Genomic DNA, 20352 nt, shown 5'->3' with positions numbered 1-20352 from the left:
ATACTCAAAACAGAGATATCTTAATAAAAGTGAGGACCCACTTTTATTAAGATTGCTTTGTTTCACTTTGTTTTTAGATTTCTCAGCCATTTCAAAACCAAGTTTCATCAAAGAAACTTCAAAATCCTCTTAGAATAATATTATGCTCTACCAAGAGGTTTCTTGGTATCTCGCAAAAAGTCAAAAGCCCATTTCTCATCTCCATCAATACTATAACATCTCTTTATCATATCTTGTCAATACAAACACTGGAAAGCAGTTGCAACAATATCCTGCCGAAAGACTCTTCAATGTCGGATATAATTTTTTTCCAACTTTTGATTTTACAAACCTTGTAAATTCGTCGTTGTCACAAACACAGTCAGGCTTAGATTTCAGACTAACTGTATAAACAGCTGCTCTGGTCATGCATATTCATTAGACGTAACGCGGAAGTAAACCTGCACAAGGCTCCCGTAGCAACCATTCATTGCCGTACCTTGGCAACGTGGATCACACGCGCGACATAATACACACATGCTGTCGATGCCAGTAGAAGAAACGCCTTGGTAGAGAGCCAGCATCAAGTAGCGAGAATACACTTGAAGAAACCATCGTAGATTTAGTAGTGCCGTCAAGTTATTTTTTACAAAATATGGCAACGGTTGAAACAAGTAAGTTCTTATCATTCTCTGTCCGCAATTTTAAAATATTCTGAACACTTTAAAGCAAAGATTTCACTCTTTTACACTGACGTTCTTTTTGTCTTGTCTTCAGGTTCCGCGAGGCGCATCGACGTGCTAGCCCACCCCAAGCAGCTGCCGCCTGGATACCGGGAGGACAGGTAAGGCGCGACCGTAGGCGTAGACATAGTGACTAGTATATTGCCCTAGTTTGCATAGTAACTCTCCCTCGGTCCGGGCCCTTTCAAGATGAATCTTTGCACATCCGTCGACTGATAGCAGAGCGCCATGGGACGTCACTGTCTTCAGCTTCTATTGGTTTCCTAATCCTATCACATTGTCGTATAGTCATTACCTATTCGCTTTAGTTCTTCTTCTTCTTCTTCTTCCGGGTGAAGTACTGACCTCTGGAAAGAGTATTTTCGTACTTTGTGCAGTGCTGAAACTAGTGTGCCACGCTGCATTGTTTGATTTTTTAGTTTTATAATACATGTAGAACTTCAGAAGCTAGAATCGATCATGCAGTAGGACTAGAAGTATACACTTGTAACTTTGAACAGTAAGTGACAGTATTCAATTCAAACTTGCTTTTGATGTCCACAAATATTTTGTTTGTACCCAAAGAGTGTTGTCATCGTCACTGAGTGTTTGTGAGCAAATGAGGTCAAATTTGTTTCAATTAATTTCATAAACATATTTGTTTTTCTTTATCATCTTGTGTGGACATCTACATTTACATATACCAAAAATATTGTTTGTTTTTGTTTACATCATCACTGTGCTGTATTGATATTTACCTTAGACATCTAATACTATTTTTACAATATTTCTTTAACATATATTCCAACTACCATGTTTCCCTCCAGGCGATCGGTTTACTGGGTCGACAAGCCACCTCTTATGCCTGGCCCAGATGGCACCACAAAATTTGGTAAGTATCATATGCACCACTAATATTTTACTTTACTGTGATACTGAAATAATCAAATTTTAAATGAAATAGATAATCTCAAGCAAATAAGAGGGTGAAATTACTGGTGTTGTTGATTTGTATGCAAAACATTTTATGGTGGTTTTATTTTCTTGAAATTTGTGACTCTGCTAATATTTGCAATATTAATGACACAAAAAATATACCCCCTGTGACAAATAATCATTTACTTAGCTTTAAAAGGGATAACTACATTAATTTCTCCTTCTATCACTGAGATTCTTAACCATAGATTTCTCCACTCACAAACTTGTCTTACAAGTCCCAATTTGAATAATATCTTAAGATATGCATACCATACCATGCCGACAATTATTTTTGACTCTTCAGTTTTTATCATATTTGATGCCTTAATGAATTCAACTTTGCAGTCATTCATTATGAAACTTGTTTTTTAGTATAAAAATATAAATGACATTCATTTGCAGAAGATGTAAAATCAAGGTGTCCATTCCATGGGTAATTGGATATGATGCATCTACCCTTTTTTATGATTTCTAACAATCCAATAGTTAGTCATTTTGCTGGGAAATATATGCACGATGCATTCATATTTTATACCCATTTGGCTTTAGACACAATGTATGTCGTCACTTCACAATTTGTTCATTGTTTGCATCTCAGCAACAAGTCAGTTTATACTGATTCTCCATTTTTCTTTGCAGGTGTAACACAGTGGGTCGATGGCCTTAGCAAGCACAAAACCTACAGTAGATATATCAGTGACAGGTAAGCTACTGAAACAAGGGTAGAGCTTAAAGTCTACTGAAACTCTCCTCTCTTTTTTTGTCATTTTGTTCTCACACTTCTTGCACTCACTGTCTTATGATCTTCATACACAGTGATAAGATTTTGTTCGTTTGTTTGATATGGCCACATCATACACTAGGGCCATTTTATGTGCCTTGTCTTAAGTCATGCTGTGCAGGTTATGAAATTCATATCCGTTATAGAATGAACTAAGCAAGATTTTGCAAGGTAGATACATTGCACTTTATTTATTCTGTTTTTATTTCGATTTAGACTGTTTTGGAGGATGCTCATTTCCTATGTCTAATGAACTGTGGCCCTAATGACGTATTCTTATTTTCTCCATGTTGCATTTTACAGACCGTCCCCCAAGTGGCCTGTGAGTAAAGCAGCTCAAAAAGCTGATGCCAGTGCACGTGTAGAAGTCCTCGCTCAGCCTAAGAATTGGGCCAACTACTTCACTCTCCATCGTCCTATCATGACGACTGTTAGCGATGCGGCCAAGAACGCCGCACCTTCTGCACGCATCGAGCAGCTGGCAATGCCCAAGACGTACCAGCCACTCAAGATCAAGGAATCGTGGGAGTTTGACTGCTACCGCTGGGACAACGAGATCACGGACGCTGCCAAGAATGCCCGCTGCTCGGAGCGGCTAGAAGCACTCGCAGAGCCGAAGAGCCTCCACAACCATTTCCGCTTCGCCAAGCCCATCCGCTGGAAGACGGAGGACTCGGCCCTGAAGGCCATAGCAACGCTGCGCCTCCAACAGCTTGCCCGCCCCAAGAGTAGGGGCAAGTCGGAGCAGTTTGACCCCTACAAGGTGTCGACCGCTGCCACGCACGGTAGGCCGACCCCGCGCATTGAAGAACTCTGCATGCCTATACCAAGGAAAGTCCGCACGAAGAAAGGTGTGACGGCATAGAAACACAAGACAATTTGCTATTTATGTGTGCTCGTATAGCACCCTGTGCTCAGATATGGCTATTTCTGCACTGGAACCATGATACCACCATGGCTGTAGAGTAAATGTGGAATGTTTCTGCTAAAAGGGAAGAAAAATCATAAATACTGTATCTAAATTTCCATGTTACTGTGTATCAAATTGTCATGATGAAAAATGCCAAACTTTGATGCAATAACTCTTTATCTATGTAAATGATTTTCAAATGATTGACTTATTTATGCAAGCTCCCATAAAGCGTTATCATTCTCTCGGTTTTTGCTTTCTCTACCACATATCACAGTTTATGCATTTTTTTTAAAATCTATGCAAGTTTCCTCCCATATTCCAGGTGGAGAGAGTTTCCATATTTGTGTTCACTTGCTGTCATACATGCAATGTGTTTCGCATGCAGTGGCATCTACCTATTACTTTTGTTCCGTCCAAATTCCAAATGGCATTATTAATACCTAATGTATCATTTACCCTGGGGATAAAAATGGTGCAATCTATATCATAGTAGTTCGTGATCTAGGCGTGGACAAATCGTAGTTGTTCATGATGTAGCTATAGATTAAAAATTGTTCCTATCGCTAAGGAAAAGAAAAATTGTCTATTTCTTACAAGACAGACCATGCTGAGTTTCTCATTACACCATACTTGCTTGGGCATTATCCTAAAGAGCGCTTAGATGCATATTCTATGTCATCACGTACATGTATTTATATATCATGGGCATATCGCGCAAATGAATCAACTTTGTTACCGTTCAAGTTTCTATCCGTATGAGTCTTTATACCATCTGCTTTGTTTTACTCTGCATAATACAGACTGCAGGTCAGTGTTGTATGCATGGTAAACATCCTGCTGCATTGGTAAAAACACAAAGTGTGCAGACTATTAAAGGGATGGTATAGTTTTAGTGCAGAGGGCAGGATCCCAATTCTTTGGTAAGATAGTGAGGAGCCTCCTATGAAATAGTAAAAAGCATACAATTCTAAGAGGAAACCTAAGAGGAATTCAAAGTTTATTTGATGAAAATTGGTTATGTAATGGCTGAGATATCCAAAACTAAGCAATCCTAATAAAAGATGGGACCCACCTTTTATTAGGATCACTTTGTTTTACTTTATTTTTGGATGCCTCAGTCATTTCAAAAGGGAATCTCACCAAGTAAACCGAATTCCTCTTAGATTTGTATGCTCTTTCTTATTTCATAAGCAGTTATGTAATTATCTGGCAAAAAGTTAAAAGCTGAATCACCATCTTAACCAAAACTATACCATCTCTTTAAAATTGTCAATGTTTTTAGCATTGATTGTCGGTCTCATGAAACGGATGTTAGTACACTGTAGAGTGATGATACAGCGTACACTGTAGTGTTTTGAAGGATGGAAAGAATATGTACTGCAAATAACAATACAGAGCCCATATGATTTGAAGGAAAACGGCCCTGATAGACGTTCACCTACTGTGGCTAAAACTTGAATATCTGACATGATCAGCCTTTGATTATTACCTGACTGAAATTTCTGTACCATGATCTGATATGTGACATTATAAAAAGTTTTTCATGGGATCTGTATTTTTCTTATTATCATTTTTCAAATTCTTAACATAAACCCTGATCTATGCAACTTGGTGGTGGTTATCTGCGCAATCAGTATCTTTATTACTCATGCATGTACATATGAATGAATTTTATGTTCTTCTTTGAATGAGTATTATCTTATTTGCATGACGAATGCATAATGGTATTATTTTTCACTCCCACCATCATTTTTCAATCCCAGCAATTTATTCAAATAAAATGGATTTATGCATGTACCAAACAATATTTAGTGATCGTTCTCTTTCATATTGATGGTCTTTTTATTTTCAAAGCTATGATATGTATGAAGTGGTTCGCATGAAAGCACCTGTTTGAGAATGTTCAAGGTGCTGTTTAACAAAGAATTTTAGTCGGTCTTGAAAGTTGAGATCAACATAGAATTATGGAATGCTACTGATATCTTTGTTTAGTTTTACTGAATGTTTTCAGAATCCACTTCAAAGCGGTATCAACATTTACAGAGAAATTCCTTTGTCACTTATCATGGCTACATTAAAGGTAGGGAATCCCATTTGCACGCCTTAAATGAAGAGTTGTATAAATACAGTGGTATGTTGAAGAGAATATCATTTTAGAAACTCCCATAAAGTATTGAAAGTGGAAGGTAACATTTAGTACATTTTTTTGACAGTTAGATTTTGAATTGAATTGTTTTCGGGGCTCACCGTAAATTCCAGTACATTACTAGGCTACCTTTGCAGACCCATGTACTGCATGTGTGTCCATCATGTATATTTTGTGAAGAAAGTTCATCAACACTCAATACATTCTTACCACACACTCTATATGTTATTACATCAGCTCTTGTACTTTTAGATTTGTGTTTATAGATCACAAATACAGAAGAATGCAACAAAAAGGCTTAAGTGTGGCTGACACACAGAACTACTGAGTAGTTGAGTTTTGTGCATTATTCAAATTTTAGATAACTGTTGACTTCCAAATTTCTAAGCAGTGGCCTAAGCAAGTCCCCTGAGGTTCATATTTAATGTTTTGCAGCATTTTGGGAGGTCTGTAAAAGGTATCCCCTACCTTTAAAAAGTCTCCGAAGTTTTCATTTTATATGAGGAGCCCTGAGTCACATGACCATTAAAGACACATACAGCATACCATAATAATTTATCAAGTTGATCTGCACTTTTAAGATTGTGACTCAAATTCTTTCTGAAACACCCCTGGAGATCTCTGGTTTTGTGTCATGATGAGTGTGTGCATGAGTGCAGGTGTAAAAGCAGGTTGTTATAATGGTGTGCATGAATGCTTTTTTGCGTTGTGCTCCATGAGCTGTGAAGGATAAATTATTCACTACCAACAGGGAGATAAATTGTAACAATGGATTACTTTGTGAATACTACCTCTCCTGCACAGTGGGGTTTGAAATGCAGCTTAAGATTCAGGATATTTGTGAATGTTGCCTGTGTTGTGTGCCTCATGACCCATATGTAGGATGAATTCATATACAAACATGACGGGACAAAAGAAAAATGTCACTATGTACACAGGGCGGGGGGGGGGGGGGGGGGGGGGGAGGCGGGCGGTTGAAATGTAGCTTACATGCTGCCAGTTGCCTTCACCCCACTCATATACACGCATCCCAGACATGCATGCACACACACAAGATGCAAAGATGACACACATGCACACACACACACACAAGCAGTATGTAATCGTACCCTAGAAAGATTGCTCAACCATATAGTTCAATTTTCTTTTAAACCACACAACGCACTTAGAATGCACACATAAATATTGTCTTAATGCATTTCCTCCTTTATTTGAAGAGTTTTATCACAAAACGAGCTAAATCCATTTTCGTTAAGTAGAGATTTTTGTGATTAAAGCTGTTAGATACAGAGAAATTATAAGAAAATACGGGATATATTTTATGATAACTTCTAGAATATTCCTTTGTTATGTTACAAGTGAGATATTACTGGAATGGTTTAGTTTTGCTCTATCTGATGATGGACTTACTTTGAAATGTTTAAAAATGGCTCAATTTATCGACCATTTTCCAATAAAACTCTTCATGTGTACAGTGTTACTATTCTTAAGTTCTATCTGCCTAGTAACTAAACCCTACCTCTGTATGTTACATTTACTATATGAAGGGTTTGTTCGCAAAAACCGATAAGTCCATTTTTGAAGATTTTGAAGTACGATCTCTGTCATAAAGTACAAAATAATACCTTTTAAATGATATATTGGGCACTACATATAAAGATATATTTTTTAAGTTATGGTCGAAAGAAGCACTAAAATTCTTATTAATCTCTTTATTTTTCTTGACCTTTATTCGCAATTATCTCCAATTGACAACTATGGACTTATCGGTCTTTGCAAACAAACTCTTATACCTCACCGGGGGCCCGTTGCATAAAACTTACCGTTGAATTTCAATGGTAACTACAGTCAAAATTAGGCATCACAGCCAATCAGCATCAAGGATTATAATATTTACCGCTAATTTGAAGACTTACCGCTAGAAAGGAGCGGTAAGTCCAGCGGTAAGGGTTTTATGCAACAGGGCCCAGGTGTCTCATTTCATATAAGATGTTGAGATAGCAAATCTAAGAATATCACCATCCCATAGCAACATCCAATCAAGAAGATGGATTCTTGTTGTTACCATGACACTTGCCATTCCAGCAAGAGTTGCCTTCATAGCAACTTTTTTTTATTGAAATGCAACCCACCCCGACCCCATCCCCACCCCTTTGTCATTTTTCATGATTGACGGGTAGATAGCGACATTATTATCAAGAAATTGTTGTCACTGTGCCTAAACAAGTGCACTCTATCACCTGGTGAATTGTACGTGTATTTAGGCGGGGAGAAACACAATGCGTTTTATTACTAGACAAAGGCTAAGAGTATTGATTCTCTACCAAATTCTAGGCCGGGACAGTATGGACCTTAGATAAGGATCTTTGAACACAAAAGAAAGCGCCACCTGTCGAAGCAAATGCGAAGGTACATCGTGACAAGGTGCAAAAATCAATATTTAAATTATGTTTTTTCTCTTTAACCTTTTATTCTTCATTGTTACCGTAACGCATTGTTCGCCACCTGACAATCACTCTGCTGGAAAATAAAACATTGGATACGATTGTGCAATGAAGTTCATGGCATTCATCTATATACTTAAAGGGTTATGAAGCCGAAATAACATGGGTGGATTAAAGTGAATACAATATTCATCAGCAAAGTTTAAGGGAAATCGGACTGCTCAAAGCTATTAATATTTTCAAAGTTTAGGAGCCACCATCGCTGGCTGATAAGAAGATTGCTACAATTCGAGACATTACGCATGTACAGTATAACGACATACAGAATATGACTAGAATATAATCCACAACATTTCACTTGTAGTATGAAAAGTAAACATTCCGTCGACTTATTACTGATATAATGTCAAGGGTAATGTTAATTCCCCTGCTTTCTGACAGATGTAAGTCAATCGTTCTTTCAACATATTATATAGAAAAAAAAGTGAAAAATACAGACTACAGTCTGTACTACAGTATTATATTGAATTTTCCATGGTATCTTTACTATAATTATCGTTTTCCATGCGTGACGTTTCAAAATGTTGTCTTCCCATCCATGTGATGGCGGCATGCACCGAACCTTTCATACATTCACATTCATAACTTTTGAACCAATTGCTCGATTTTCTTCAAACTTCACTGAAATGTCTACATATAAATATTGCTGTTTACCCTCATTCCACCAGTGGGACTGCATGCATATTGGGATATAAGTTAGTCTGGATAAGAAAAAATAAATTCTCACGAGTTAAACGGTAAAAATTTGACTGTAATCGGATGACAAATATTGAAGTTAAGACATTTTGATTTTTTTCTAATTTCTGCAAAAATTTCTTATACAGTGGATAATATGGATATGCAAATGAGTTCACCATGTCATAAGAACTTCACAATTTTCCATTGATCGTGTTAAAAAATGATGAAAATTCAATGTTTCTGTCATTGAAATCTGAGACATGACATTATTCCTGGTTGAATAACTTCCGAATAGTGATCAGTAATAGATACCAGGATTTGAGCCTCGAGCACAATTGCGTTTTAATGAAAAACTGGACATTTCAAAATGTTATGTATACAAAGAGGATGACATTGCTCAATTTTCCATTTGCATATTCATAATTATGTAATGACTGTTCAAGAACATGTTTCCTGAAAACTTAGTAAAACTTCAAAATGTCATAACTTCCTTATTTTTCCACTCGATTTCGATCAAAAATTTTACCAGTGAACTCAAGATATTTACTCTTTCTCATCAGACTAACTTATATTTGGAATAGATTTCCCCTTTAAGTAAGGCTTGTCATTGGAAATAACATATGATGGAATTCTAAGTTCTGTTCTATTCGATTACAAAGCTATTGCAATTGGCCAAGTTTTGAGTAAAAAGAAAGGTGGGGGACAACATATGACTGATATTATGTCCCACAGTGTGGATGATAAGTTGACGACTATTAGGTAACTAGAATAATTAGGCATGGTCGCGTCAAAGGTCGGATATTCTTATGTACCCATTACACTAAACAGGGGGGAGGGGGGGGGGGGTGTGGTAACAACAATATCCAAGGGATAGTATAACAAAGGTGTGAATGACTGCAGGTCTCATTATTACGTTAGCATGAAAGAATCATTCGTGAAGATTGAATAATCTATTATAAAATGCATTTTTTAAAGTAACGCCATCATCTTGATTGAGAAGAAATAGATATTTTCAATGGTAATGCACTCCTTACCATGTCAAGAAATATTAGAATTTATGCATGTAATGTTTAAACTTTTTTCATTTAACAGCTCAAATCTGTAATAGGTTGATTAAAACTGGATAGGCTATAACAATATTAGGAAGAAAGAACAATACTTGTTACTGTCCACGCCGAACCAATGGCGCGTGCTCGGCACTTGGTGACCGAGAGATACCAGTACAACCTATTCGAAAGAGGGCGGCAGAGATGTAAACAAAACTTTTGTTCTGACCACGCCCACAAGCCAGTAACATTAGTTCTATTTACAGACAGCTGTCTTAAATAATGGGATGTTAGAAATTTATACTTTCTTTTTCGCAAAAGTATTTGACTTGTCTCTATCGAAATTATTTTAAAGTAATAAAAATATCAATGCATGTTGCTTATATGCAATTTTAAACTATTTTTGGTGGAAATAAAAGTAACTTATCTCTGAAGTGTCTTGCTTTATAGACTAGGGTTTCCGTGATGGGCTCCTTGATGAGTCATCGGCACATCATCGCACTGTCTGCAGAGTCCTAGTGTGTATGTGTTGGCAGGGAACGAAAGTGCAGTCAGTGAGGCGGACTTTCGGTACAGTCAGCAGGGGTCAGGAACTAGACGGTATGAAACTGCGACGAGCTACGAGTAACCTGAATAAAGTAGGCGTACCTTGCTGCCAGTTTTGCTGTCAATCTGCCCAAGAAACAAGACAACGCCATCCACTTCAATTTTACATCATTGTCCCTCTTGAAGAGTAAGGTATGTTGACCCAAACACCAAATATATCTTTTTATTCTTATACGAAAATAGTAGCGCGCAAAAGTAGTTGGTGATCCCGGAAGTAAGCAGTCATTCACCAATGTTCACTGCGTGGACGATGGACGCTATGCGACGTGACATACACTACACGTATGGTGTAGATCCTCGATCCTCCATTCGTCCTGGCAGTACAAAACATCTCTTGTATTATTTCTTCTGCCAGAAGTTCTGGTTCACATCGTCCTCTTCTTTCAAATTGATTTGATTTTGGGAATCGGTGTATGTTTTTTTCTTTTTGGGGGGTTATTAATGTAAAGTAAACTAAGTGTGGTTAAGTCACAAGAAATGAATGTAGATCAACACTGTTTTACTCTGGCCTCTCTGCCCCTGGGTATAGTGTTAGTATTTAACTTAGATAGGCCCTAAAAGCAGAGACTCCAACCCCACCCATGCAGCCCAAACTTATGTAAGTTTAATTCTGATATCTCAAGTACTTGAAGTAGATTCTCCCACATGAACCCTTGGAAATGGGAGACTCCAACATAATGTGTGCGAAGCACAAAGTCCCTTGGGTTAGTAGGGTTCTGGTTGACCGAAAGATTGGTCTGTATCTGTCCGTCGGGGAATGTTCCGCGGAGACTGCGTCTGGCTTCACAGATCCCCTCCACGGAGGACAGCGTTAATGGCAAAAATATAAAAGAGTCCTCCGGACAGACGGATCTTTCTGTCTATGGTTCTGGATGCTCTCTCGTGCTATTGGGCTTGTGTTTCAACATACGATGGCACTGTTCCCCACTAAGTATTCATTGTCTTGATTCAAATAATATTTTGGCTTAATAAAAATTCATTACATATGATGCAGATTCTATTAATGAGTGCATATGGAATTGACTGGCATCTACAAAACCGTACAAGTGCGAGACACAGAGCCAAGGCCGGAGGAATTTAATCTCAATCAGGAGAACGGGAGATTTTGCGAAAATGGCTTTTCAGTTGGTGGGAAATATCTCCGTCAAAAGCGGGGGAGTTGGAGTCTCTGCTTAAGAAATTCTGTGAAAGTTTTAGTGAAATGTGTTCGGGAGGCTTCAGATTAATATCTCTCTTTCATCCTCGTATGACGTCTCTTTATAGATTTCATTGAGTACAAGTTTATAGCAAGCAGAGGTTTCTGAAGATGGAGTTTGCTATGGAGGAAGACAGTCGCATGGAAGATGATATACATGATGACATGGTTGGTGGGGCAGAGTCAGAAGAAGAGCTCTACAATCAGATGGTTCAAGGACAGAATAGAGGTAACTTCTTGCCAAGAGTTGATCTGCTGATGCTTATAGTAATCTTTATTAGTGTGTATTAAAGACAGGAGTTGCTGTTGTACAAAGTGGTGTAGCAGAATTGAAATGAATTCTGGTGTGATCAGTACTCCATATATCAAAAACTCTTTCCTGCCCTAAATAGATTATAAATTGTCAAATTGAAACTGCCTGATATCTACCTTCAGTCTCCTGTAATGTACAAATAACCAGTATTTTGATAGCATTGCAGATTAATTTCATATAAATGACTGCTCATCATGAAGGACTTTACAAAATCTTGTGGAAAATCTTTAAAGGGAAGATAAACCCTAAAAGCAATGTGGATTGAGTGAAAGCAGCAACATTAGTAGAACACATCAGTGAAAGTTTGAAGAAAATCGGACAATCGATGCAAAAGTTATGAATTTTTAAAGTTTTGGTATTGGAACAGCTGGATGAGGAGACTACTAGAAGTTATGACGTATGAGTGGACAACAATACAAAAAAAATATAAAGAAAATTCTACAAAAATCCATTTTTCATGAAAATTACAAAGTCCGTCAACTTGATACTAACATATATTAAGGGTAACAATTATTCCCCCTGCTTTCTGAAAGCAGTTAGTCAAGTGCTCTTTCATAATGCTAGAAAAATGAAATTTTGTTGAATTTCCTTTATATTTTCTTTGTATTGTTGTCCTCTCATACGTCATAACCTCTAGTAGTCTCCTCATCCAGCGGTTCCAATACCAAAACTTTAAAAATTCATAACTTTTGCATCGATTGTCCGATTTTCCTCAAACTTTCACTGATGTGTTCTACTAATGTTGCTGCTTTCACTCAATCCACATTGCTCTTTGGGTTTACCTTCCCTTTAAAGATAAATGTGTTTCTTTCCCGAAAAGCTAAACAAATTCAGGATTTTTATAGTGAGAAAAATATGAAAAGGGTGCTTTTTTCCTTTTCACAGATTAATACACAAGTTAGGCTAGTGACCTCCACATCTTCAGTACATTGTCTAATTTTTTATCAACTGAAATGAAATAATTATAATTCATGTCATGCACTCAAATCATGGTGCAAATGTAGGCCTACCTTACTAACTTAATTATCAAAGATGACATTAAAGCTTGAGAAGGTTGAAGTTCTTTCACTAAATCATAAGCCAGAATATAAACCTATAATATTTTTATTGAAATAAAAGTGAGGGAGTTGTGAGCAAATTATGCCATCTCTTTATTCAGTGTGCATATGACATGATATGGGTTTTGACAATCTATGTCATTGTTTGTGAAATCATGTGAAGTTGTAGAGTTTCATAACTTCCTATTTTCATATTTATATTCATAAAATTTCATAAGTTGAATGAGACTTCTATTGTTTGTGGTTTAAAAATTCATAGAAATTTCTACAATTTCTACAATATCTCCTGTTTGTAGTATGCTTGTGAGAAAAATAGAGAAAAGCCTACCAGGGCTGAAGACGACGTAAGATTTAAGGATGGTGAATGAATTTTATTTTATGACTATATGAATTTTTGTGTACAGTATGTCCTCAAAAAAATTACAATTGGATTTTTGCATGGATAACACCCAATATGATTAAACTGTCTAAATGCTACTTCGGGGTCTTGAAATATAACATCTTAGCTCTATTTTGCAGAAAACCCCATTCAATTTGGTTGAGCAGTCACAGAGAAATGTTGATTGTTATAAAGCATGTCATTAGTCTTGGAACTGCATTTGTGTGAACACAATAGACAGAACTTGGAAGGAAGAGATTCCTGACATGCTCTACAAAATTCCTCATTTCTCTTTGACCACTGAAGCAAATCAAATGGGGTTTTCTGTAAAATGTGGGCATTGAGTTATATTTTCATACACTGAAATTGCATTTGGATTGATTTACTATTTTTAAAGGTTCGTTGCAGAGGGTACTGCTGTATTTTTTTTATTTTTTTATTTTTTGCTGCGACATAGGGTATACTGATTGCCGCCTTCAACATGGGTATTGGGGATGTGTTTAGTATTTGCAGAGAGGATATCAGAGGCAGAGTATGCCAGACAAAGGGATCTCTTCACAAAGCAGTCAGTGGCGAACCTGGTCCAGAGCCAAGACTACCTGCAATGGCACCAAGTCTGTACCAGGTGAGCCATATACAGTAGCCATGGTCTGGTGCCCTCTTTGCTGGAGACATTGCAAAGAGAAATCAAGCAGAGGGTAGTGGTACATGTATGAGACACAGAGTCATTCAGACCTACAATGTCTCACAAGTACATGTATCAGGCATGAGCCTCTCAACTCAGGGGTCTTAATTCTCGTGCTCAAACGCATGACAAGCTTTTTCTCATGCCTCACAAAAAAACCCCACAACAACAACCCCAAAACAAACCCAACAACCTAAAACAAAAACATAGACTAACAACACACACACACACACACACACACACACACACACACACACACACACACACACACACACACACACACATATATATATATATATATATATACAATTGTATATATGTATGTATATATATATATACGTTATGATACAAAATATTTCAACACGTGTGCCCCCTTTACTACTGCTTATTTCTGTGTATTTTTGTTAATGCGCATGCGCAATTGTTTGTTGTTGTCATAGAAGAAATCATAACAAAAGAACGCTTTCATCCACTGAGCTGTTCCGAGTCCAACGTTACCGGACACCCCGCACTCTCGCTTGTTTTGTGGATAATTTATCCACATTTAACACCAGTTAATATCGGTGGCTGAGGCATACTCTCGCCATCACGGAGTTTGTCAGGACTTTGTTGTCTGTCTCCTGTTTTAACGTGCACAGCCTGGATCACGATGGAGATGGTTTAGCTCTCTACCTTGAACACAGTGTTGCGTTGTTTTAGGTTTACATTTTAATTTCATTCTTTGTATTCTTGTATTCCAAAATATATTGTTTTGTAATTGTTATTCAGATCTAAAAATAAATAAATAAATAAATTTATTATTCAATTTAAAAGAATTGCTAATAATGCGTCGTTCTTTCTCCCCCAGTCTTCTTATTTGAACAACAGATTTAGAAAATTGCTCTCCCACTTTGATATTTATATTTCTTTTGTATTTACTTAAATACCGAGTGGACGCCTAATTGTCCCGTCGGTGACATATATATATACATACATACATATATATATATATATATATATATATATATATATATATATATATCTTGCAGGTTTTTTTTTTATTTCCATGAATTATGTGAGTGGTATGCTCTCATGAACTTAGCCACACATTAAAATGTTAACTTTGATCAAGACATGAATGCGATCGACGTAACACGTGTTCATTTCTCCATCTAGCATCAGTAGTGTACTCCACAATTGTAAAATTGTCAGGAAGTCCTGATTTGCAAAAAATTAGACTCCCTAGATATGTGGCATATACTTACTATAAGTCAGTGTTAAGTATGTACCAAATCTAACTTCTTACAGCTTTGAAAGACTAAAGCTCTTTACCGCTGGAAGGGGGAAGGGGGAGTACGTTCCTAACCCTTTAATGTGAAGGATGTTGTGACTTCTGATGGAAGAATGGATGTTTAATCCATGATTTTACACCATATATGCAATGCTCCATCTGCTAATCTTGAGGTGAAGTTTACTTAGGAATCATGGAAACAATGTCTGCTCTATAGACACAAAGACTAACAGAAATGTTTGGATCAGTTGTCTGTGTGATTTTTCAAATATGCTGCTCTTGTTTGTTTCAGTTGTCATGCCAACTGGTACCATGGCAACTCCTCCCCTGACTGTAAGGAGTGTGATGGATACAGCATGACCAGACCTTGTCCAGTGTGCAGAGGGGACGGAAGATGCAATGCTACATGGAGGAGAGATGTCGCAATGGTAGGCATCTTTAATTACTCTTCCGGTATTTTTTTTTCAATTTCTCATTTCTTGATGACTTAGAGAAATGCTGCTTTTTCTTTCCTAGCAATTTACAAGAATTACTACATTTCCTTTTCTTTTTCTTTTTATTCTTTTCTGCCATTCCTCCTCCTCCTCCTTCTTCTTCTTTCTCCTTCCTTCTCCTCTTCATCTGCTTTTCCTTTTTCCATCTTCTACTAGTACTTCCCCTTCTTCCCCCTATTTTTCTCTGTTTGTATGGTAGTAATGTTCTTGCTCTTCGATGACACAACATTGGAAGTGTTTGTTTGCAAAAAACGATAAGTCAATTTTTGAAGATTTTGAAGTACGGCCTCTGTCATAAAGTACAAAATAATACCTTGTAAATGATATATTGGTCATTACATATAAAGGTACATTTTTGAAGTTATGGTCAAAAGAAGCAAACATTTTGTTATTATTCTCTTTATTTTTTTTGACCTTTAATCGCAAATATCTCCATTTGGCAAATATGGACTTTTCGGTTTTTGCGAACAAACTCTTCATTTGCTCCTGCAACAATTGCGTGCTACTGCAGTAAAGTAGTGTTTGAGATTAAAGATTTTTTTTTTTTTATTCAACTATGAAACATGTGCTCTTTCATTCATTACTAGCATGATTAAGAAAAAAAAAACATGTTTTTATATGATTTGCTCTTGTTTTTGTTTTTCTACATCTAGTCGCACAGTTTCCACATGGGCCACTGGTGCGGCAAATGCAATCTTCCCGAGGCTGAGCAACACGCCCTCATGCTTCGGCACTTGGTAGAGGCGGACCCCGACTCCCTGGCCGATGCCCTGGAAGACCTTGGCAACAGGTGACCCTCCATCTCCGAGTTTTCCCCCAAGACATCATCTCTGTACCACAGTTTCTGTTCGTCTGTCTTCTCGTTTGCTTCCCGCCCACCATCATCAAATTTGAAGGCCTCAGAAATTGTTCTAATCTTACATGCTGAATCTGGTTTGTTTTGATGGTTGTGTGCCTATCGTATTATCCTCTTATCTAACCTGTGCTATTGGAAAGAGGCAACATGTTTAAAAGAACTTCTTTTATTGTTGTCTGCTGTGAAAAAAAAATGAATATCTGATATTCAACTTATTCATATTCCTATCCCCATGAGTGTTTCATGGGCCGTTCGGTTTGATTGATGGTATACAATATTGGTATAACTTTGAGACTGTGTCGTAAGTTTAGTTCTTGTATCATTATTATGTTTATATTTTATAAGCTGACTAAATGGTCATTTTCACCTTCCAGATTGCTTGCATTTAGCATTTCCTATTCAAGGTTCACTGGGTTTACTACTTTTTTTAATATGAAAATTTATCTCTATGCAGTATATTTTTTAAGACGTTAAATTCTTTTTATATTTTGCCCAGTCTAATCTATGAGGTCAGCCACCAGATTTGTTTTTTCTCTGGGTTTATCCATTTTCATGCCTTTTCTTGTCAATCACATTCTTTATGATGCTATATATGCCAATAAGCCAGTTTGAAGTTCCAATTTGCTCATGAGCAGAAAAAGGTCATTTGTACTAACAGACATGTTGGTTTTTTTAAATTCACTGTGATAAGAATGTGTAATGTTAAGATCATTTGTGTTATCTCAATAAATGGTGATTGCCAGCACTTCCACCCAACAGCAACAGAGTGTTCATGAAAGCCTAGTATTTGACAATATCAATAGAAAAAAGAAAATTGTTTCTACATTCAATGTAAAACAGGGACGTGGATGCTTCTCAAGTGTTAACTAGCTGACAGGCCTTCTGGTCACTGGTCTACACAAGTTCATTCTTTGTTTGAACAAGAAATTCATAGATTGTTACGTTGGGCAAGTTCATGCATTATTTTGCTTTGAAAATGAATCAAGAGCCTATTCCAGCTGAGAAAGAAAGAAAGAAAGAAAGAAATGTCATTTGTCCAACTGTGCACATGAGCCAAATATGAACTGGCTTATTGGTACTGGTGTCCTGGAACTTAAAGGACAAGTTCACCTTCATAGACATGTGGGTTGAGTGAATGCAGCAATATTAGTAGAACACATCAGTGAGAGTTTGAGGAAAATCCGACAATCCGTTCAAAAGTTATGAATTTTTAAAGTTTCTGCTCAGTCATGGCTGGATGAGAAGACTACTATAGCGTGTGATGTCACATGAGTACAACGGTATAAAGAAAGTATAAAGAAAATTCACCTTATTTTCACTTTTCTCGCCTAACAAAAGAACACTCGACTTCTCTCTTTCAGAAGGCAAGGGGAATAATGTTATCCTTAACATACATCAGTAACAAGTCCAAGAAATGTGCACTTCATTCAAAAAGTAAAATTTTGTGAAATTCTCTTTTTATTTTCATTACATTGTTGTACGCATGTGACATCACACACTGTAGTAGTCTTCTCATCCAGCAGTAATTGCGCAGATACTTAAAAAATTCATAACTTTTGCACGGATTGTCGGATTTTCCTCAAACTTTCACTGATGTGTTCTACTAATATTGTTGCATTCACTCAATCCACATGTACATGAAGGTGAACTTGTCCTTTAATGGTGATAAAGTGATCCTTGAAAGAATGTTCATGTCAATATTGCTTACTATTGGACTTATTTTTTGTTGTTGACACTGTAGTGTTTCCATCTACCTTCAACAATGCGATTGTCAAAATTATTGGGGCATTAACTAACTGGAGTTTAAAGAGTTTGCAAGTTCAGTGCAACATAGGTATATGAAGAGTACATGAAGCTATTTTGTACTATAGAAATCTTATTTCAATTTGCATCCAGTGTATACACATTATCTACAAATTTTTTTGGCAAAGCTTTCTAGTAATGTACATTGCCAGGGTTCTTCCCATGATGTGTTAGTTGATAGAGAGCAGAGTATGTCACCACAATTTTTGTGCCTGAATATATATCATTTGAGTTAAAGATAGAACAAATTTGAGTCACTGTGCAACTCATATTATCAGCTGCAAAATTACCTTGTTTCACCCCCCAAAGAAAATTGAGTGTTTGCAATCGCAATCGCAAAAACTAGTATGAAATTAGATAATAACCAGAAGGTCAAAAAACAAAATACTGTATGTTGTTTAAAAATACCTACAGGTGCCAAATTTCTATATTTGCTACTGTATCTACCGCACCACCAAGAGTTGTTGAGTTCATCAAAACAGCAACTCTAAAAAAAAAAAAAGTTGGTACTATTGACATCTGCAGTTACAGATTACACCTGAAGTTCTGGTTGCCGTTTCATTGGAGTTTGGTGCAGTGAAAGTTGAGTTTTAGTTGACACAGCAGTGAGCTAGTGCACCAAGCAGTACTCAGGAGGTTGATCGTACATGTAGTTTGGACAGTGACTTGACATTTTATGCCTCTAAAATGTAGAGATATTGTATCATATTCCACCTAAGATGGTCCAGAATAATGTCTGTTGTGGTTCACAAAAAGGAAACATCTGGTTAATGTCATCCAAAATCATATACAAAGCATAAGAATGGTGGGTATTGTAACATAGTTATGGTTGAACAAAATTTTGTTTGTACAGTACGTGATATAAGCAAGAAAAAGACATTCCAAAATGATAATGTAAGCATGCTGCAAAATGAAACTTGAAAGGCATTACACATACACTGTATATATATATAATTATACACATGCATACATACATTTATGTAATAAACACACACACTTATGTATGCCTAGGCCATTGTGACATTGTGCCTGTACCTGTTATATACTCTGTGTAGTTGAATGATCTTACACTACTAAGTGTTTCAGCGCAATGTAACAATTTGCTGCATCAAATTGATGAATGAAAACCTTGATACAAAATTTGTGTTTTCTCTCCTCTTCAAGCGCAGCTGCTTCTTCATTTTCTCTGTCACAAAGGTGTCACATGAATAAAAGTATATATTAATGCAGCCACAAAACAGTCCCACTTGTCAAAAATTGATGTATGTACATGTGTCTCACCATATCATATCATGGTTCTGGAATGCTTTGTGCATTTAAACTCCATATCTATGTTTTAATGTGTATTTTAGATATATTCTATGACTAATGTACCTATTATTGCTTTTATTTGCCGCAAATCAGATCATGTTAAATGCATAACAACAAAACATATATTATCATGGTGCAAAATTGTGGGAAACCAAATCAGATGATTGCTCACTTAGCCTGCTCGGAAAAAGAAATGCAAAGAATATATTTGAGCTGCAGTAATATGTGTATGTATACCGCATTATATCTCTCGACCTGTTGCATATCAACCTTACAGAACATCTCTTTCCTTACACCATACAAAGGAATACATAAGGAGTCGTCACTTTGGGCCCCCCCCCCACTTTTTTACCCCGGAAGTACGTAAGTGGCACTAAAAGAAATAGATAGAGATCTTGAAGTGTGAGTGCGGTATAAGGTTATGTTTTTGCACTGAAGACCCCCCCCCCTTTTTTTTTTTGCTTGTCAGCTGAAGAAACCCGGAAGTGGAAGGAGAAAGATGAGCTGAAGACTTTTTTTTTTTGCTTGTTAGTTCATGAAACCCGAAAGTTGCCCCCCCCCCCCCCACCCACTTTTGAAAACTCTCCGCCGGCCCTGTCTTTTCTCTCACACATTCTCTCTCTCTCTCCATCTCT

The 20352-nt window shown here is 36.9% G+C and overlaps 2 protein-coding genes across 2 annotated transcripts; both read left to right on the top strand.

The window, feature by feature from the left end:
- The first annotated feature begins 586 nt into the window (after nucleotides 1–586).
- On the top strand, nucleotides 587–6586 carry LOC139744463 (uncharacterized). The gene is made up of 6 exons (XM_071654897.1): nucleotides 587–653; nucleotides 757–823; nucleotides 1529–1593; nucleotides 2319–2382; nucleotides 2764–3313; nucleotides 6458–6586. The coding sequence occupies exons 1-6, from the start codon at nucleotides 635–637 to the stop codon at nucleotides 6584–6586; spliced, it is 894 nt and encodes a 297-aa protein (XP_071510998.1). The 5' UTR covers nucleotides 587–634.
- A 3769-nt stretch (nucleotides 6587–10355) lies between these two features.
- On the top strand, nucleotides 10356–16541 carry LOC139744462 (uncharacterized). Its single transcript, XM_071654896.1, has 5 exons — nucleotides 10356–10485; nucleotides 11617–11777; nucleotides 13803–13923; nucleotides 15546–15681; nucleotides 16401–16541. Exons 2-5 carry the CDS (start codon nucleotides 11660–11662, stop codon nucleotides 16539–16541), a joined length of 516 nt encoding a protein of 171 aa, XP_071510997.1. The 5' UTR covers nucleotides 10356–10485; nucleotides 11617–11659.
- Nucleotides 16542–20352: the final 3811 nt, after the last annotated feature.

This window comes from Diadema antillarum, unplaced genomic scaffold (genome assembly GCF_040938485.1).
Source record: "Diadema antillarum isolate AM-2024a unplaced genomic scaffold, OU_Dant_1.0 seq00001177_RagTag, whole genome shotgun sequence".
Lineage (NCBI taxonomy): Eukaryota > Metazoa > Echinodermata > Echinoidea > Diadematoida > Diadematidae > Diadema > Diadema antillarum.
Note: the sequence above shows the minus strand (reverse complement) of the source record. Positions and strands in the feature narration are given on the sequence as shown.